Consider the following 21,574-nt stretch of genomic DNA (forward strand, 5'->3'; position numbering starts at 1 on the left):
TTATGCCTCCGTGACGGTGACTGCTGCGCCCAGAGGCTTTATGTTTTCAGGTTGTCCGTCCGTCCATCTGTACGTACGTGTCCGTCCGGTCCACTCTCGTGAACCATGGTGATGCACCATTGTACCTTGCTTTAGCTTTGGAAAAATGTTCTCACTGCGGCACTGTGACCGCAGACTAGCGCGTGATACGGCCGAACACTGTTTGAACTGTTTTAATGTCAACATAATGCTCTCAAGCAGCCCGCGCCAGAACAAGTTTGGCAAGCTTATATGAAAAAATAGTGCTCATACAATATGTATGTAAAAAAAAATACTGATGTTCATTAAATACTTATTTATTTAAGTCCTTTGTGGATGTCACTTGTAGCTTATACAGTCTAGAGGCACATTGTAGTGTAGCACCTAATTGAGGTTTCTATGTGAGACTTTTTAACTATGTCTACAACTCTGTGTCATAATAACAATAACAGCATGCATTATGGACAGAAGGACAGCACTTCCACCTGGAAAACAATCACGAAACACGCTAAAATAAGTGATAAAATACAATCAACATATCAAGCGGTACAGATTCATCATCACTTATTTCTAAAGCAGGTCTGTGATAATAAACAGTGTATGTTTAGAAAGCTTTAATGGCCTCCATGCAGTGAGCGCAGGAACCTCGGGAAGGAGTCTTTCGCCATCAGATTGTAGATTCTCTGCTGTGCCTCGTTGAATGTGTCGGCACACAGAGAGTCCGTCACACTCAGCAGAGCCTCCCGGGTCTCGGCGTCCAAGTTTACCTGAGGGGGAAACAGATGATCAGAAGAGTCTACTCTTTATCCTGACTGCGTACATCACATCACTCTCCTCTCCACCAACCTCCTGTGGAGCGTCAGGGTTGATAAACTGGCTGTAGATGCTGCCGGACTTGGTCTTCTGCAGGTTTGAAGGAGAATTCCTGTAGTCCTCGCAGGCCAGCCAGAACTCGAGGTTCTCCTCACTGAACTCTGAACGCAGGAACCCACGAAACGCCTGCAGGCCGCCTGGGGGAGAGATGAATGAAAGTGAGAGAGGGAGAAGAACGAGCCAGAGGGAGGATGATACAAATCGAGACCAGTCAATGTGGGAAGAAGGAAAAGCATGTTGCAAGCAACTCAGGCCACAAATATCAAATCAGAGCTCTGACCGACGTTGGGCAAAAACTAGGATCAACTTTGGGGACATTCGTTTGGTTTTTGGTATCAAAACAGGCCCCGAGCTGGCCCAAAAAGACTGTTTCCCATAGACTTACATTGGGAAAGTGACGTCTGTAACTCAGAGGATAATTTTTTTTTTGAGGTGAATCAACTTCTCAGTACGAACATTTGAATAGTCCTTATTTAAATCATTATGTTCTGAAAGTTTTAAACGCACTAATAGCCGAATCCAGAGTTATTTCCCTTCCTCCGTTCATGTGAATGAGACCCAGACCAAGGGCTGGGAGGCCGGGTTAGCAAGCCGTGACGACAGCGTGACGGCTGTGACCCCGTGACCGAGCCATGTGAACGAGCGGACGCTACTGCGCCTGCTCCATGGGCCCAAGGGATGCGGAAGATCGACGGAAGATCCGGGTACTTTTCCAGTCGGAAGTCAAGCCATTTTGGCTTCATGCGATAATAACGCATTAATGCAACTTGTGATTTTTAGGTTGTAGCAGGCTCAGTTTAGAAAACTAGAAAACCTAAGGAATCAATTGGTACCAACCATGTCATACTAGCTTGTCGCAAAGGAGGCTAAATAACTCTCTAAACTTACTCTAAATTTTGACCAAGAAAAAGTGACATGGCCATTTTCAAAGGGGTCCCTTGACCTCTGACCTCAAGATATGTGAATGAAAAGGGGTTCTATGGGTACCCACGAGTCTCCCCTTTACAGACATGCCCACTTTATGATAATCACATGCAGTTTGGGGCAAGTCATGGTCAAGTCAGCACACTGACACACTGACAGCTGTTGTTGCCTGTTGGGCTGCAGTTTGCCATGTTATGATTTGAGCATATTTTTTATGCTAAATGCAGTACCTGTGAGGGTTTCTGGACAATAGTTGTCATTGTTTTGTGTTGTTTATTGATTTCTAATAATAAACATGTGCATACATTCACATAAAGAAAGCGTATTTGCCCACTGCCATGTTGATAAAAGTATTAAATACTTGACAAATCTCCCTTTAAGGCACATTTTGAACAGATAAAAAATTTATTCATCGCAATTAACTACGGACAGTCATGTGATTAATCGTGATTAAATATTTGAATCGATTGACAGCCCTAACATTTATTCATGGAAGAAATTTTGAAAAATGGAAAGCATTGGGACTTTTTCACAGCAGACATTTTGACGTGTCACATTAGGAGAAGAATGAATAACATTAACGAAAGCTCTTGTATTCAGGTGTCCCAGTGAGCCGTGACATTGAGCCAGCATGCACAATACCAGCATCCTGAAACTGAAGCAGCTAAATGAGGTAAATTCAAACTTTATTAATTTTTCATAATTTATACTCGTGCTTTTCCTACTGTGATGTGTCAAAATGTCCTCTGTGAAAAACACCTGTTTGTGTGTGTTGTTGAAACAATGAAGTGACTTTGGAAGCGGTGCAAAAAGAAATAAAGGAGGAAAAAGCTTTCTTACCTTTGTTGTTTAGCACAGTCTCCAGGACCTGAAGAGCTTTTCCATCCTGAACCCTGAGAAGAGACACAAACAATCAGCTTCACTGTGATAACGAGTGGATTTATTTGAAATGAAGGTTTCAGTAGGTTTACTTGTGCTTGTGGTGTGTTTCAGCCAGATGGATTAGCATCACCCGCATCCCTTTTGCCCTGAAACACACGTACAACACTTCATAATACAAACTCTGCAATCAGGGAATCACTTATTCACATAGAAAACATGATGACCCAGTTGCGTACTTACCTCTCCAGGCATGAGGAGGGCAGTGAGGAGAGCCCCTTGCACATTGAGGCGTGTAGTTTGACGAAACCTGCAAAGGTAAAATGAACAGACAAAGCTGTATTTGACTACAATATATTCTGAGTTTTTCAGCAAGTCAGTCAGTCAGCCTCCCAAACTACAGCGTGCTGCTCTTATATAGCCTACCTGTTTCCTATCTGATCTGTCAATCTGCTCCTCTCAGACCAGCAGGTGCAGAGATGGGACGGGAGCTGAATAGAGGCGAATGCGTACGTGCTTACAGGCCATGTAGGACTGTCAACAGGAGATAGAAGGAAAATCAGCACTTATAATTAAAGCAGGAGGAGCGCCATTGTGTGTGTGGTCAGGCATCATTAACTGTCTTAAAAGTCGATCCTAAACAAAACCTTGACTGACCTTTAGAGTATTTATCTCAAGAGATTAAAGTGATGAAGGAGAGGCAGGTGGGCTGCCAACATCACTGAGTAGAAAATAAGACAAAAAAAACACCTGACAAGATCATTAAATACAGCACTTCTGCAATAACAATAATACCACTATGCTTTTCTTCTCCTTTTCCTCACTTATTTCTCTCATTTTGTTCTAATTTGTTACTTTTATCTGTTTTGTAAACCGCTTATGTGTCTCTCTGCAGGCAATGCATATCTATATATCACTGCAAATCATGTTATTTAGAGTTCAACTGATAGTGGATTTTTAAAGGCCGATATATAAACGATAGTTTGGAGCAGGAAAAAGCTGAGAGCCGATTAATCAGCCGATATCTTCTTTACTTCTGCAGCAGCCATTCTTCTGTTGCATGTCCTGTTACATTGTTAAATGCTAATATTAATGTTGGTGCATATTCCCGGGGTGAGGAGGATCCTAAAGTGTACGATTTCATTTCATGAATGGATGGTTATGTGGCTGGATTATTTAACACCAAAGAACGCCAAATTGGTACAGTAAACAAGTTAAAGTAACAGTGAAGGATTTATTTTCCTCCTTGTCTGCCTGTCTTGTATCTGGGACAAAGAGCCGATAGTGTTGCGTTATATATTCAAGAGATAACTTTTTTTCTCCCCCACTTGACTTTGTGTATGAAACCTCCATGCAAAATGGTGATGTAGTCCTTGTGTGACTGATGGAGGCTGTGCAGCCATCGACCACTATCAGAACCCAGTTCCACCGATAACGATAGTTTGTAAAACGTCCTATCAGAGCCGATTAATTGGCCAAACCGATCAATCGTCTACCTCTAGTTATATTGTATAAATGTGGTGTAATTTTACAGTATATTGTCAGGGGTGCACCTCCATATCCCCAGATCACCTTATAGCTCACTATTGATTTTTTTGTATACTGATATATGGAAACAATTTTTAAAAAGAGAAAAAAAGTCTCTCAGTAGCAGCGCTTGTGTTGTTATTAACAGTGGTGGAAGAAGTACTCAGATCTTTTACTTAAAGCCCCCCTTCACTCAGAAATGTGTTTTGTCCTTCACTTGGACGTTTCACCTTCACTGTGCAGAATGATGGACTGTATGTGCTCAGTTTGTTTTCGCAGGCAACGAGGAATGTTTTAAAGGGGAATGCCACCTAAATGAGGAATTCCAATATGTTATTTCCATGGCCTAGGAAGGTTCAATCAATATTTGTGAACATAAGCTACTCTCTCTCAACGACAGAAACCAGAGAAGTGAGTCTCAAACTTGTGATGTCACAGGGTATAAAGTCTGGAGCTGCTCCATAGACAATGAACGGGAGACTGATTTTGTGGACCCACAGAATGTTTGTGTTCTTTTTTATACCCAAATGAGCTTTTTATATATATATATAGTGTTGTCAGTTGTGAAACAGAAAATCATTCCCCTGGGTGCTCTCCTTGTCATCTATAACATCTCTCCAATTCATCGTCTACGGAGCAGCTCCACACTTTATACCCTATGACATCACAAGTTTGAGTTTTAGCACTCTAGTTTTTGGATTTGGGAGAGAGTTGTTCATGTTTACTAGTATTGTTGGACTGTCTTAGCCCATAGGAATAACATGTATGAATTTTGAAAATGGGCATAGTTCCCCTTTAACATGTTGTTATAATCATGTCTGAAGGGGATCTTTCAGTAAACATATAAATACTCTGTTACAAGAAAAGGTGCTGTCTCTAAAATTTTACATAAAAGTACAAATATATTATCAGTATATATAACCTACTGTATATATATTATTATATCACCGGATTATTATTTTAATTTTTCACTGCTTCACTTGCTTTTTTTCATTTTCTATAATAATGTGTCGGACTCAGAATAAGGTTTATTGAGAAGTAGGTTTTTCACTTACAAGGAATTTACCTTGGTGTTTGGTGCATACAGTAAACAATAAACAACAATAAAAATACAGGCAAAGTAGGCTGCTGCAAGAGTCAAGAACATAAATAGAAAATAGAAAAATTACAATAAAAATAGAAAAAAGTTAGGCTTACTATAAAGACACTATAAAAGATTAGTTGCAGGATAAGCAAAATTTTGGTAAAAAAAATGTCATGTCCATTTTCAAAGGGGTCCCTCGACCTCTGACCTCAAGATATGTGAATGAAAATGGGTTCTATGGGTACCCACGAGTCTCCCCTTTACAGACACCCACTTTATGATAATCACATGCAGTTTTGGGGCAAGTCATAGTCAAGGCAGTGGTGGCATAAAGGTTAGAGAAGCAAGCTTGAGCGAGTCCCTCCCTCATTACCACCACTGAGGTGCCCTTGAGCAAAGCACTTAATCCCAACCGCTCCAGTGGAGCTGCTCAGTGGCCAACAGATCCGACTGGTTGTACTAGGCAGCTTCCAGGTGTGAACGTGTAACTGTGTGAATGTGATCAGGGCGTTCCTGAAAAAGAGAGCAATGCTCTCAGTGAACCTCCCCCTGAATAAATAAAGGTAACAAAAAAAAAGTCAGCACACTGACACACTGACAGCTGCAGTTTGCCATGTTATGATTTGAGCATATCTTTTACGCTAAATGCAGTACCTGTGAGGGTTTCTGGATAATATTTGTCATTGTTTTGTGTTGTTAATTGATTTCCAATAATAAATATATACATACATTTGCATAAAGCAAGCATATTTGTCAACTCCCATGTTGAATACTTGACAAATCTCCCTTTAAGGTACAATGCGATAATTAATCATGCGATTAAACACAATTAAATATTTAATTGATTGACAGCCTTACACATTTTATAAATAAATAATAATATTTTTATAGACTTTGTTTTTGGTGTGTGGTCAGAATTTGTCATCTTGGACTAGTGACCTCAGTATTTCTAAAACCCTGCTACAGCCCTGGGGGAGGACTCTATGATGTCAGGGCTAAATAAGCTCATAATATAAATAATAAACAATATCTATAAGTGGCTGATACAAGACACGAGCAGTAGTGGCCACTAGGCTGTCTAATGTTTAAGTGTGTGCGTGTGTGTGTGTGTGTGTGTGTGTGGTGTCACAGCTGTCACACACCCAGCAGCAGTAGATCCTCTGGCAGCTGGCCGTCAGCAGCAGCAGGGAGTGTTTCTGCGTTTCTCTCGCTTCCTGCTTCCTTCATCATCAACAACAGTCTGTTGTGAAAGCTACAAGACGGACTATCGACTATAGTGGTGACCACAGGACAGACAGACAGACAGACACTCGGGACCTGCTGGATCCAGACGGGAGCTGCTCGTTTTGGTGTCCGATCCAGGCTGCAGGGATCCAGGACACGGAGCTCCGGACCCGCTGGTTCCTGAGTCGTGAGTCCCGTTTCCTGTGCACCGAGCAGCATGGGTGGCGGCTCGGTCTGCTGATAGAAACACTGAGTGAGTCACAAAATGGTCTCATGGTTTCTGTTATTGGACCACTACAGCGTCCAGAGCAGAGTAGGGATTGAGTCATGAATGACTAATGAGGCTAAATGTGGATCAAGCTGCGTTAATCTGCGCCAGCTAGCAGCATATGGCTTTATTATTAATATATCAGTAATAACTAATACATTCATCAGTTATTGCTCCACTCAACAGTGTGTTTGGCAAATCAAGAAATTCCTCAGACCTTGATAAAAAAAATTGAAATTAAAAACAGTGGCTGCCCGAATAGCTGCAATAAATATTCAGAGACATTATGTTATAATACAAACCAGATCCTGTGGTACAAACTGACCAGTTGAAGCTTGTTCATTCAACTTTAATTGGCTGTGGTGCTCTGCTGCCCCTATGCACTATGTTGTAGGACAAAATACCAGGAATTCCCTGCATATCCAGACTGTAACCAGCCACATACACTGTAATCTCTCTGACATAGTCTAAATCAGTGGTTACCTAATCAGTCAATCAATCAATCAATCAATACTTTTATTGTCATTTCAACCCACAGTTGATTGGAATTTGTTTCGGTGCAGTGCTCATTAAAAACAGACAAAAGACAAAAGCACACACATATAAAAAACATAGTGCACATAGCAGACAACCACCTACATTTATACAATCATTCAGACCAATAAAATCCTAAAATGCTAAAATACTGTGAAGAGCCTTTTGGATATTGCAACTTCCCCTAAAGTGTGTAGTGCAAAGCATTCCTAAAGTGCGTGTTGGCTGGAGGGCAATTCCTTTTTCATAGAGCCTATGCATTAGAGTTTAGGTGCCTAATAGCATCAGGGTACGTGCTGTTCCTGAGGCGGGATGTCCTACACCTCAGACTCCAACAAGAGACAACAAGCAGGGTGGGAGGGGTCAGCAATCACCTTCTGCACCCTGTGGCTGATCTGTGTGGCATAGATGGAGGCCACAGATGGGACGTCACATCCTATGATTTTAGAGGCAGTTTGCGCCACTCTCTCTAACGGTCTCCTCTCCAAGGCGGTTGTGCTGCCGTACCAGACTGTGACAGAGAAGACCAGGACACTCTCCACTGTTGCTCTATAAAATTGGAGCATCGCCTCTCTAGCCACACCAAACTTTCTAACTGTCTTGACCTATGACACCTGAAAACAAAGCTATGTCTGCTTGTGACCCCTTATCACCGGTTGCATAAGTCTACCAGATGTTCCATTGTTCCTATATTCTAGCTGAATAGGCTAGCCTAATTGTTGTCCCAAAAATGTAAAATGATCTTTTACAGAAATCCTATCAGAAAGACTATCCTCATGTCTGCTTGGAGCTTTAGGCTTGAGGCAACGTTAGCCAACAATGGCATAAAATCCCCAATTGAATGGTGCCTTCAAATGAAACTCATGAGCTCCTGTTTACAACATGGGAAGTCGTGTACATGATATGCTTGGCGTTCAAGTGGTTAAGTCGTGAGAACACCGCTGCTAAGCAACGGTAATATTAACGTTACTGTCGGCGTCTTGAAGCCACAGAGGCTAACAATTTAACAAGCTAGCAAGCGGGTAACATAATGCAGTAAATGCAAAAGCATAATGACAGAGGAAAAAGATCAGGCCGTTGGGAATTTCATATTATTTCCCTCAGACATATTATAAAATTACGAAGTTCAAGTTACTTCCAAGGCCTCCGCCATTTCTGACAACGTCAACAAACGCGTTGCAACCCGTGAACTCTGAGCTTTCAGAAGGTCGTGAATACCACAAGAAGGAGACGTTCATATAGCCATGGTGAACACGACCCCTTTTGAAGGCACCAGAACTGTCGGCAGCCAGGTTGCATTATGGGTAATGTAGGCGCCAGGTTTTGACAAGGAAGAAGACTGTGTTGAAAACAATATCTCTGGTTCTGCTGCATCAATTTGAATCCATTTTAATAAAAAGGTCCATTGTGAGTCCAATGTTAAATCAGTGGAGTTCTCTTTTAATGACCCCTCAGAATATTCTTGCGACCCGTTGTGAGGTCCCCGACCCCCAGGTTGGGATTCACTGGTCTAATGATGTAAATGTACGTCACAAATTTGGATTAGATTGATTATAACAAAGAACGTATATTACCAAGAACTCAATTGTTTGTTCCATTGCAATATCAGCACCCAGCAGCAAAGCTACGCTTCTGCCATTTTGGACTGAAGGCCTAAAAAATGCCGTAGAAAAGTAAAACAAAATTATTTCTATTCTATTGTCGTATTCTACCGAATGCTCTGTGTTGAACAATAAAATATTATAAATGTAAGAAGCGTTTTCAGTCCAAAATGGCGGCAGCGGCTGATGTAAAAAAAAAAAACACCAGAGTTTCGTCTCTTTGCTTCTATACTCTTTGATTGTACTACACTTATTTTTTTTAAGTTTTTGAATTTGCTTCACAAGTTAAGTGATTAAGGGATGGAGGCTTCGGTAGATGTAAGGACTGTTCTGTGTCAGGCTATGGTGATTGAATTGATGCCCCTGTCTTCCATCAGCTGCCTCTGACTGGCACCAGTTATGGGACTCCAATGGACTTGGTTCCCTCGGGCGCACTGCCAGGACAGCAGATCCCCTGGTGCGGACCAGGAGAGGAAGAAGCGCTGGGCTGAGCTGTTTGATCAGCTGGACGTCAACAAAGATGGACACATCGACATCCTCGAGCTGCGGACAGGGCTGGCGGGCAGAGGGCTTTCCAGGCGCTCCCTGGAGAAGGTAAGACAGCAGGACACCTGTATCACACACACACACACGCACCAGTTTGTTCACTGGGATACCCTGCAGAGACATGTATGTGAGGTGTAGTATGCATATATATTATAGCACATTAAACAAATACAGTTTTTAATATCGTGGCATTTAAATAACTTCCCAGCATCAGTCTTCAGTGGAGATAAAGAGATAGGGCCGGTCATCTGACACAGTGTCACCTCAAGTCAATCAATAAATGATCCCTTATTTGTTCTCTACTAAAACGGTGTTAAAGGCGCTAGTGATAACATTAATAACATTCAGCCACTAGATGTCTCATTCTCCCCCCACCCCCACCCCCCCCGCTCCATTGCATTTACTTCACAACAAGTCGTTGCCAGGCACTTACCATCAATCTCAGCCATGTATCCGTTTTTTCCCACACTAACTGACGACCCAGAGATACCACGTGACAGCGTCGTTTTACTATTGGCTCATAAAGCTTGTTAGAAGAGGGAACCAGACGTCAGATATCTTCCACAGAGATAAACAAAACGTTCGTTTTGGATCCGCCAACATTTTTAAAGTGACACAAACAGCGATCTCCTGGATGAAAGCCCTGTGTTTGTTGGACCCATCCACCTCAACCCTCCCGCCCACCCAGTGTGTGTTTTATTGCTCTTTAAACTACGTAACCACATTCCCGACCACTTCAGTATTTGACGCCCCGGGAACGAGAACGGGCTGTCTGACCTGCCGTTTTTTGTTTGTGCAACAGCAGAAGCCAAGAACATCAACAGCATAACTTTATTATGAATACACACAGTCTGTCTCTCTCCTGCCAGTCTGTCTTTGACTGTTTGTTTTGGCAAAAAGTGTGTGGGTCGCCCAGAAGACTCACCGTCACTTTCTCCTGTTCTGCTTTTCCTCTCTCTCTTCTCTGTGTGTGTATGTGAATATATAGTACTCATGTTGTGGGGATGTAAATATGTTTACACAGCCACATTGTGGGGACTCGCCTCCCTCTTTGGGACAAAATGCAAGTCCCCACAAAGTTCTTATTTAACTTTACTTAAAGTTGTACATGCACGCCTCTGTCCAATGCTTGCATTGGCTGGATACGGTGTACTACAGCGTTCTGACGTTTGTCACAGGCTGCAAAGCTCTCACCCATCATTGCATCCTTTATGCCAGAATTCAGTGGCCGTCATTGGCCTTGCGCAGATTCACTCATTGGCAATATATTTATTTATAAGTCCGTCCTCCTATCTTTGTGGGTATATCTCCACTAAAACTAGTAATTATTGTTTGCGCTAAAATGACACCCTCTTACTGTCTGTCCCTAAGGCTCGCACTGAAATGGGCAAAACAGGCCTTTATGTTCTCTGCCCCTGCAGCCTGGAACCATTTGCAGACAGACTTGCAGCTAGATGGGTTGATATCAACTAGAGTTTTTAAAAATTTAGTGACGGGTCTGGAGGCCAATTCAGTTGGAGTTTGTAATTGCCTCCATAGATAGATATGTTTCTTCTTGTCGGTCTTCCTGGACATATGACTTTAACATGTGCGTGTATGATGTTTACTGTGACTTGACACTGCATGTCTGTTTTATGTGTTTTAACTGTTTGTGTGTATGTTATCTGGAGTGCTGTATAGGTGTTTTACTTGATTTAAATGTTTGTGTGTATCTTGTTTGAAACACCCCATTGCTGCTGTCTTGGCCAGCGACCCATCTTTAAACCTCAATGAGATTTCCCTGGTTAAATAAAGGTTAAATACTCATTTTTTAAAGGTTCTAGGTTAGGGTTGGGGTGTGTGCACGCACATGTCAAGGGCAGTATGTAGTCTATTTTAGTACGTAAGTAAGTAAGGAGCAGGACTTGGTAAGATGAGAGCGATAACCTTTCTCTTGGTCCAACACTTGATCTCTTTTCACATATGGATCATTTTCAACCTTTTTTTCTCTACCATTTATTATTGGTTGCGTCAACATTCTTATTGGAGCAATTTGCATTTCTCCTCTTTTAATCAACATTTATTTTGTGTATATTTTTGCCACACAAAGTTATTTAATGTTCATTATTTCCTAAGTTCCTTCCATAAATTCCTCTACTTTTTTTTTTTTTTTTCCTATAAGGGATAATTTAACTTAGGACATTTTCACTTTCTGGTTGAGCGGACCAGAAGAGTTATGCAACCAGTGATGACAGGGTCACAAATAGACATAGCTCTGCATTAAGGGGTCATAAACCAAGAAAGGTTAGGAAACCATTGATTTAGACCATGTCAGAGGCTGAGAAGATTTCAGTAATGGGACTGGACCATAGGTGAACATTTTACCTTTTTTAAGAATGATAAATGAGATTCTGATCATATAAAATACAGACTACAGTATACCTTCAATATGTTTTTAAAATACCATACACTTTATTTAATTAACACCTTTAAATAAACTCTCATAAACAACTGCAAATGCAGAGCTACCAACTGCATGGTCACTGACAGATGCAATTATTATTGTATCTTTCGTAACATTTTAATGTGTTGTTTAGTTCAACAGACAAATTAATTAAATTAACACAAACTGTATAATATTTTACACTTTTCTATCTAGGTCATTCCTCGACTACACAACATGTTGGCCTGGTAGAAGAGTATTTAAAGACTACGAACATGGAGTGCAATCTTGATCTTGTGGTATTTTGCAGCTGTGTGGGTCACCTCTGTTGTATTTGCGCTGATAGACTAGACAAACTTGTGCTGTTGTACAGAATTAATCATAGACTGCCTTTACAATATCCACACAACGTGATTCTGATGACCCTGGTGTGGATAAGATAAAATATATATTTTGTGTCCCAGTAAGAAAGAAGGGCGAAGCAGCTCTGTCCAGTACCATGCAGGCTTATTAGGGTTTTGGACTGTAACTTTTTAAAGAATTTTTGCACTAACCTAACATCTGGCTAATTGTACCTTTTTCATTCCCTGACCAAATATCTGCCAAATGCCCAGACATTTGTTTTTCATTGACCTGGCTGTCTGTGTTTTCAGTTCGTGGCGGCCGGGGACACCAACCAGGATGGAGTACTGGACTTTGAGGAGTTCACGCAGTATCTCAGCACCCATGAAAAAGAGCTCAAGCTCATGTTTCGAAGCCTGGACAGGAACAATGACGGTCTGTAGCAGCCAACAGTACACAGTTGAAATAATAACTGATGGCACTATTACTTCAAAATGTTCATATTGAGATCATTTTAAAATCTTTTCCATGCTCTCTGGCTCACTGGTGGATATTTGCAGGTCGGATAGATGCAGCAGAGATCCAGCACTCTCTACACACCATTGGTGTGGACGTTAGCCTCGAGGACGCCAACAGGATTCTGCTAAGGTCTGTGAACAGTAGTTGATATCTGATATTACATCACCTTAGGATCTATAGTAAGAACATCAACAAACCTGTCTTGCATGTTAACAACTCCCAACTCTGAAAACTCATGTGCATTTCCCTCTTATATTTACACATGGGCTGTCAGATGGTTTGAAACATTGAAGCTGATAGTTTCCTACCTTGCTATAAGCTCTGTCATTCAAAGATTTAGATGTTTAGATGTTTGTTTGAGCATCATACATCTGAGCTTTGCACCCTGATATTATACATCAAACAAATGTTTCACTCTTTCTAAATTCAAAAACAACATGTGGCTAGAGTAGGTCCAGAGGTTTTGGGATGATGGCAGAACATGGTGGTTGCTCTGATAATCAAACCCTCGAGGATTCTTTCCACTTGACCCTGGTAGTGTCTAGAAGGGAACCAGCAAATTGGTGAAACTCTCGCGAGATGGTTAAGGTTAGGTATTGATCTCTGGAATAGTAGGTCGTCGGGCAGCGAGTCTTGCGAGAGTTTTTGCAAGTGTTTGCAGATCTCAGATCAGATTTCGCAATTTGCAGGTTACCTTCTAGACATATTCTAAGGTATTCAAAGCTTCGCAGTGCGGCGCAGCAGGCTGACATGTTCTTCTGTCTGCCTCCATCTCCCCCGTTTCAGTGCCTGAGACAACGCCGCTGACGCACTACTGTACACAAACGCACCTCTACACACAACAAACTAGTTGGGCAGCTAAGCTGAAATATTCAAATATATTGAAATATAGCATTCAAATACTGATTTGGAGGTCGATTACCATGGCAACAGTCAAAGCTTCGAAGCACTAGGGTCAGCCCTACAATTACCCAGTCCGCTGAACTACATGCTTCTGCTTTTCTAATGCTGTTGCTTTGTTGCACGCAAATTTTCTTAAGTAAAGATCAAGGTTTTCACAACTTTCCTGCACCTGTGGCTTGATTGTTTAACTGCATTTTTAGAGCTCAATATTCCTTTTACTTCGAGTAGGTGCTGCATTTCCTACTTTAGTGTCTTGATAATAGCTTCTCTCAAAAACATCTCCTCATATACAGTACATTGTTATACTGCTAAAGGCATTAAAGGATTCCTGATTGCCATTTACTAAATAATTGATCCTCTGTAACTCAGTGGGTACCTTAATGATTCTAATGAATTGCATTATTTATTTGTGTTTGTGTCACTTAGTATGGACAAAGACGGTTCCTTGACCATTAACTGGCATGAGTGGCGAGACTACTTCCTGTTTAAGCCTCTCACTAACATGGAGGACGTAGCGCGCTACTGGAAACGTTCAATGGTGAGGTCACACACACTTGAACTTACACACCTTGAACAAGAACAGCATCTCTAAATTACGACATGGTTGGGTTGAAGCATCAGTTGCTTAAAGCATCTGTGAAGCAATGCTTGCCAAACAAACGCATATTCTTTGCAGTACTTCCTGTCATATAACAAACAATGGAACACTACATTTAAAGGTCTTATTTATAAAAAATTTATGTAGACAAATATAAAAAAAATATATATATATATATTTATGTATATATATATACATATATATACATATATAGGTCATTGTTACGAAATAAACCCTGGTAGGGTGATGCAGAGGGGTCTTGCATCACCCCTATTTATATGGCTACTATAATAATAATCACTAATTTGACACAAAAATGGTCCTCCATTTTTGTGTCCATAGCAGCGGTCTGCTGTAAAGAAATAACAGACCGTAGAATGCCGTAATTGACCAATCAGAATCGAGTATTCAACAAAGCTGTGTAATGATAAATATTATTATTGATTACATACTATTCAACAAAGAGAAACATGATTTTAAAGGTGTTATTGAACATCGATAACATTCAGCCACTGGATGTCACACCTTGTTTGAAGCCTTGTTAGAAGTGGGAACCAAACGTCAGATATCCACAGAGATAAACAAAACAAAAATTTTGGATCTGCCAAAATTTTTAAAATGCTTAATTCACAATCATAATATTTTTTTTGAAGGAAAAGCCATACTTTGATTCAGCACCTTTCTAAAAGCTCTGTGGATGTATAATTTATTTTTTAAATTGTTCGTCTATATAAAGATGTTATCAATAAGACCTTTAATAATTTGATTTGTCACATAGTGCCTTTTTTGTTCCAACTTCTCCTCTTTGTTATCATAATATCTGATCCTCATTCCATTCACCACGGGTTCAGTAGATGTTGGATATAGGTGAGCAGCTGACAATCCCAGATGAGTTTTCTGATGAGGAGAAGAAGTCTGGCTACGTGTGGCGGCAGCTGATGGCTGGAGCTCTGGCTGGAGGTGTGTCTCGGACTGGCACTGCCCCCTTGGACCGCCTCAAGGTCTTCCGACAGGTGAGTCAGGGGGACAGTTATGTTCTCATCATCTCTTGGATCAGTCTGAACCACATGACCATTCATGCTTACAGTATGTGTGAACGTTTTCTGTTTATCTTTGATTGGTGGCAGAGAGCTTTGAGACGAACCTTCAGTCAGCCATTCCTGCTTCACACAAAGTGTTCCTCTCTGGCTCTGTTCTTCCAGGTTCATGGTTTCGAAGATTTTAAAGGGACTGTGCTGAGCAGTATTAAGTTCATGCTGAAAGAAGGAGGAATGCGGTCGCTGTGGAGGGGCAATGGAATGAATGTGCTTAAAATTGCTCCAGAAACTGCTATCAAGTTCACAGCTTATGAACAGGTGGAGTATTATCATTTCTCTATGATCTATGAATTCTCTCGAATTACAGTATATTTACTTTAGGGCTGTCAATCAATTAAAATATTTAATTGCAAATTAATCACACATATTTTATCTGTTCAAAATGTACCTTAAAGGGAGATTTGTATTCAATACTCTTATCGACATGGAAGGGGACAAATATGCTGCTTTATGCAAATGTGTGTATGTATTTATTATTGGAAATCAATTAACAACACAAAACAATGACAAATATTGTCCAGAAACCCTCACAGGTTCTGCATTTAACAAAAAAATATGCTCCAATCATAACAGGGCAAACTGAAGCCCAACAGGCAACAACAGCTGTCAGTGTGTCAGTGTGCTGGCTTGACTATGACTTGCCCCAAACTGCATGTGATTATCATAAAGTGGGCATGTCTGTAAAGGGGAGACTTGTGGGTACCCATAGAACACATTTTCATTCACATATCTGGAGGTCAGAGGTCAAGAGACCCCTTTGAAAATGGCCATGACAGTTTTTCCTTTGGAGCGACAAGCTAGTATGACATGGTTGATACTAATGGATTCATTAGGTTTTCTAGTTTCATATGATACCAGTATCTTCACTCTAGATTTAAAAGTGAGCCCGCTACAACCTCTGAAAGACTGATTGCGTTATTGCGTTAAAGAAATTAATGGCGTTGAAACGATTTTGCGTTAATGCGTTATTAACGAGTTAACTTTGACAGCCCTAATTTACTTTATTCTTTCCTTTGCTCTGTAACTCGTAGATCAAGAATGTGATGCGTAGCAGACATGAAACAAGAAATCTAAGGGTTCATGAGAGGTTTGTTGCTGGTTCTTTGGCTGGAGCTATAGCTCAGACAGCCATCTACCCATTGGAGGTAATATCTGTGTAATACACACATAAAAAAAAAACATTCATGTAGCGTCAAGAAAACGCATGACGAGTAAAATTATTTTCTCTTTCTGTTCCTCCTTCTTTCCTTTCCATCTCCTCTCTTTTCCCCGTAGGTGCTGAAGACCCGGCTCACAATAAGAAAAACAGGCCAATACTCAGGAATAGCAGACTGTGCCAAACAGATCCTACAGAAAGAAGGTTTCACAGCCTTCTACAAGGGCTATGTACCCAACCTGCTGAGCATTGTCCCGTACGCCGGCATCGACCTGGCTGTCTACGAGGTCAGAGAGACATAAAAGCTCACAGCTGTCACAGTGCATCTCCGTAGTGTCTACCTTCCTCTCACTCCCTCTATTCCACAGACTCTGAAGTTTGCCTGGCTGAACAGGAACAGAGGTTTAGCTGACCCGGGAGTCACGGTGCTGGTCGGCTGCGGTGCCGTTTCCAGCACCTGTGGACAGCTGGCAAGTTACCCGCTGGCACTGATCCGCACTCGAATGCAAGCACAAGGTCAGGATAACTGTGGTCGTACATACTAATATACATAGATACAGATGGGTGGCAAACTGCAGGAAAAGAACAACATAAAGGGTCTTAGTTAAGTGTTGGGCCACAGTGAGCCTCCACAAGACCTAAGACAAGAAGATATTCCAGATGGATGTATTTTTCACACTTATAGAACCATTCAATGACCCCTGACAATGATGCCAATTTATTCATGTGTTTCCTTTAATTCGCCACCAATCTGTATGTAAAAGGAGTGTGCTTATTTTGCAAACCCAAACACTGTATAACTATGAATTAAGGACCTTACTAATGATTTAACCAAATGAATAAGATTGTGTATTCCGTAACTTTCTACGGATTATTTTCCAAAGCATACTATAAACTACTAGATTGACCTCATTCCTCCTTGTGAGCCATTGGTTCATATTCATTTCAGAGCCTGCTGTCTGATAAACAATGTATTTTACCAATGTTGTCAGCAAAATCAAACACAGATAACAAGCAATATGTAATATCGAATTGTGAAAAGGTAAAAAAAATTAAATAATAATTCACAGCCCACTTGCTAGCTTTTTACCGGAGCTTTCAATCGCATCCCACGGTCTCCTTCTTGGGATAGAGTTTGCTCACTTGTCATTATGTGACCACAGTTCCATACATGGTCAACTGATGACAACTGAGCCAACTCCATGCGATGAGGAAGACCGTGAAATGCTCTTGAAAGCTCTGGAAAAAGCAGGGACCGGCTGCTCACAACTGCATTACCATTTGACACTGACGTGAATTTGACAAAACAATAATAAAGGAAACTAAATGTTTATTGTGATTTCTTGTCTTGGACCTTGAGTTAAGATTGAGATTTCTTTGTCAAACTACTGTTTCCAAGGTCTTTCTCAATGCATGATATGCTTTTGAAAATGGTTGGCAGTAATGTAATTCCAGATCTATTCTGTCTTTTGTAATACATAAAATGCCAGATTGTTTACCACATTTGTGAGCTAAGAAAAAAAGCTAAACCACCAGGATGCTGCCTTAACTTATTTATACAAACTTACAATTAGAATCAAGAGCAAACATGACTTGTGTGCATTAGCACTAGGTGCCACAGTCACATGTAGGGAGAGACCAGAAAGTGTTGGTGAAGTTCATCTAACTTCATCTTTTTCTCTGCCTTCAGCTTTAGTGAAGGGAGCCCCGAAACCCTCCATGTTGGCCTTGCTTCACAACATCGTGACCCAGGAGGGTGTGGCCGGACTTTATCGAGGAATTTCCCCCAACTTGCTGAAAGTCATCCCCGCGGTCAGCGTCTCCTACGTCGTCTATGAATACACAAGGATAGTCCTGGGAGTGGACATTGAGGGTAGGAGGGGTGGGAAAGGCAAGGGGTAGAAAAAAGGTTTGATGTTTGGGGTGGCGTTCAACTGCAAGCACGTACAGATCTGTTGGCAATGCATGAAGAAATGGGCCTTGACTGTGGACGAATGGTCCTGCGATCACAAGTCAGGAGATTTCAGGATGAGGATGATATAGGAAGGAAAATAGACCACGGCAGGACAAGACAAAAACAGCAGACTATATGTAATCTGTTGTGAAAGCCTCACATTTGGAGGACCTCACCTGAACTGGCAGCTGCTGTGATGAGTTTCTCGTGTGATGTATTGCATTGCAGTGCATGCCAACAGTTGTGTGAAAGCTAATCCACTAGCCTCCTGCTACTGCATTGACTTGGACAGATGAAGACTTGCATGAACTTGCCTGAGCACGAACAGGTAAAAGTTCTATGTTACATTCCTACAGCATTATTTTTTCCTCCTAGGTGGTCTATAGAGAAGATACAGGATTGATAGGAGGACTGATGCAACTTCCTGTTCTGTAAGTGAGGGGAACCGGAAGTCGCTGCACATCGGTGGATGTCTTAAACAAGTGTTACAAATACGAAAGTACGGAGATAATTGGGAAAACAACAACAAACAACAAACAATTATTGAACTTAAAAGGGAACTATGCCCATTTTCAAAATTCATACATGTTATTCCTATGGTCTAAGACAGTCCAAAAAATATTAGTAAACATGAACAACTCTCTCCCAAATCCAAAATCTAGAGTGCTAAAACTCAAGCCTGTGATGTCATAGGGTATAAAGTGTGGAGCTGCTCCATAAACAATTAATTGGAAGAGATGTTATAGATGTTTTGGTTAAATGGGAATATTTTCTCTTTCAGAACTGACAACACTACATTATAATAAAGCTCATTTGGGTACGAAGTACAAAACAAACATTCTGTGGGTCCACAAAATCAGCCGAGCAGCTCCAGACTTTATACCCGATGACATCACAAGTTTGAGTTTTAGCACTCTAGTTTGAGAGTTGTTCATGTTTACTAATACTCTTGGACTGTTTTAGACCATAGGAATAACATTTATGAATTTTAAAAATGGGTTGTAGTTCCCCTTTAACTTTTGAATGACAATTGAAACGGAGGATAGTGAAACAACAGACACTGTCAATCTCCTCTTTCCTGGATGGATTACTACTGAGTAAAGCACACCAAAAGACTTTATATTTTACAGGAGTGGAACTGCCAAAGCCATATCAAGAAGCGTAGAGGATTCACGATAACCTCTCATGCTCACGTTTATAAGTGTTCCTATGTTTGAAACACACTACAGGGTCCAGTGCCACACAGTATTTTCACAAACTGTATGTGCACAATATGCAGCTTTCACACTGTGGTAAAGAGTTTGCTTTGTCTGTATCATGAAACAAGAAGAAATGAAATTTACTGCCAATGAACATATTTGATGCGTTAGTATTTATTATGGTAGGTGCAAATAAATGCATGCATGGTGCTGCTTTTATTAAATAAATGCCATTGAGCTTTTTTTCTGAAGAACTGAAATGTTGAGACGTGGCAGCTTTCTGTAAACACGCCTAATGACGTCACTGCACTAATATTTACCAATTTGTCCTTATTAATTGACTGCCACTTTGCTCAGCCCGGTTACCTTTAGTTGCTGTGCGACTGTAGCTAAGAACGTCATATTCTTAGCTGCTGTTACACTTCTACTAGTTAAACTTATAGATTTATAATGGGTTCACTGAGTATCTCTGGCTGTGCCATTTAATAGTTATGCAAGCAAATGCAGCTATAATGGCAAAAGGGACAACTCATATGCAGTTTGACCTCATGGTTTCCCAACAAATATCCGATTTTTTTGGTAAAGCTTTATTTTACAAGTCTGTAATTTCCAAATAATTTCCTAGAAGTGTCAAATAAATAAATGTTGATTGACTTGTTTAAGTTCGTCATGTTGACTTTGCTACCTATTGACTGATAGGAATACATATCATTTGTTGTTATAAAAAACACAATGTAGTGACTCAGATAATGTATGAAACTCTTATATGCTGTCTTTAAAGCTGCAGTGGGTAGAATTGGAACAAATATGATTTAAAAAAGTTATTTTTATAAAACGGTCACTATATCCTGACAGTAGTGCATGAGACAGATAATCTGAAAAAAATCATGTGCCTCTTTGTCCTCCAGTGCTCCTAATGGCATCTGCAAGATTTCACAGACCGAAGGAAAACAGCCAATCAGAGCTGAGCTGGAGCCTTGCCGTCTCTGAGCAGCTGTCAATTACTCGCAAACTCAGATCAAACGGTCAAACTAGACAGCGCTGATGAAATATAAATCAATATTCTGTTACTGTAATGCCTATTTCGCTCCTCAAATGTTTTCAGAAACATCTTGTAGTGTACTGTTTAGCTGTAAAATGAGAAAGTTTGTGATTTGGCCGCCATGTTGAGATCAGTTGAGCAAATACCAAGCACCGCCCACCAACCGGAGCACACTTCTAATTTAACAGCTAAACAGTACACTACAAGATGTTTCCAGAAATAGACATTACAGTAACAGAATATTAATTCATAATTGATCAGCGCTGCCTAGTTTGACCTTTTGATCGGAGTTTGCGAGTAATTGACAGCTGCCTCCGTTGAATGAACAGCCAATAGGAACGATCTCTCTCTCTGAAATGACCTGTGATTGGCCAAAGTCTTGGTCAAAACATTTTTAAAGCCTGAAAACAGAGCCATCGGCAGGTGCAGAAGTTTAGTTTTCTCTCAGAACACATGAATTACAATATGCTGAAAGGATATTATGGATTTTTTTTGCCCAATGATGCCAAAAACATTCTGCCTACTGCAGGTTTAATACGTTCATATGAGTGCAAGTTCGAGTTTCCAACCTCACTTGTTAAAAAAATATGATTCTATTGTAAAATTGTTTCTAAATAATATTGGTCTAATGAAACTAGTCAATTAAGAACTAGATAAGATAAGATAAGATATACTTTTATTGTTCCCGTGGGGAAATTTTTCCTGGACTCTGTCCAACTGCAGGTACAAACACTAAATTAAAACAGCATCAACAACGATAATAAACGATTCCACACAAAACAGGGAAACAGTTCCACAGAAACAGATGTTTCAACACATACACAGTCCATGTACATAATGGCACATGCTATCACACACACCATG

General features: G+C 40.7%; 1 protein-coding gene and 1 pseudogene across 3 annotated transcripts; one reads left to right on the forward strand and one right to left on the reverse strand.

The window, feature by feature from the left end:
* Positions 1-238: 238 nt before the first annotated feature.
* On the reverse strand, positions 239-6,574 carry LOC141764055 (regulator of G-protein signaling 5-like; annotated as a pseudogene).
* Positions 6,481-20,319, forward strand: LOC141764053 (mitochondrial adenyl nucleotide antiporter SLC25A23-like). Of its 3 annotated transcripts, XM_074628969.1 has the most exons (12): positions 6,481-6,782; positions 9,310-9,526; positions 12,554-12,677; positions 12,803-12,890; positions 14,091-14,202; positions 15,117-15,275; positions 15,465-15,617; positions 16,391-16,504; positions 16,635-16,802; positions 16,884-17,031; positions 18,206-18,388; positions 18,845-20,319. In XM_074628969.1, exons 2-12 carry the CDS (start codon positions 9,332-9,334, stop codon positions 18,853-18,855), a joined length of 1,455 nt encoding a protein of 484 aa, XP_074485070.1. In that variant the 5' UTR covers positions 6,481-6,782; positions 9,310-9,331; the 3' UTR covers positions 18,856-20,319. The 3 variants fall into 3 exon arrangements, with proteins under 3 accessions (XP_074485070.1, XP_074485069.1, XP_074485072.1); XM_074628968.1 differs by having other exon boundaries at positions 6,482-6,782; positions 18,206-20,318; XM_074628971.1 differs by lacking the exons at positions 6,481-6,782; positions 9,310-9,526; positions 12,554-12,677 and having other exon boundaries at positions 12,870-12,890; positions 15,114-15,275; positions 18,206-20,318.
* Positions 20,320-21,574: the final 1,255 nt, after the last annotated feature.

The sequence above is a fragment of the Sebastes fasciatus genome, chromosome 3, assembly GCF_043250625.1.
Source record: "Sebastes fasciatus isolate fSebFas1 chromosome 3, fSebFas1.pri, whole genome shotgun sequence".
NCBI classification, from domain to species: domain Eukaryota; kingdom Metazoa; phylum Chordata; class Actinopteri; order Perciformes; family Sebastidae; genus Sebastes; species Sebastes fasciatus.

Bases quoted from the DNA above. Each gene is read 5' to 3' on its own strand.
- LOC141764053 (XM_074628968.1), top strand. From the start codon at position 9,332: ATGGGACTCCAATGGACTTGGTTCCCTCGGGCGCACTGCCAGGACAGC. The intron at 9,527-12,553 runs GTAAGACAGCAG...CTGTGTTTTCAG, and splicing joins CCAGGCGCTCCCTGGAGAAG to TTCGTGGCGGCCGGGGACAC. The intron at 15,618-16,390 runs GTGGAGTATTAT...TGTAACTCGTAG, and splicing joins AGTTCACAGCTTATGAACAG to ATCAAGAATGTGATGCGTAG.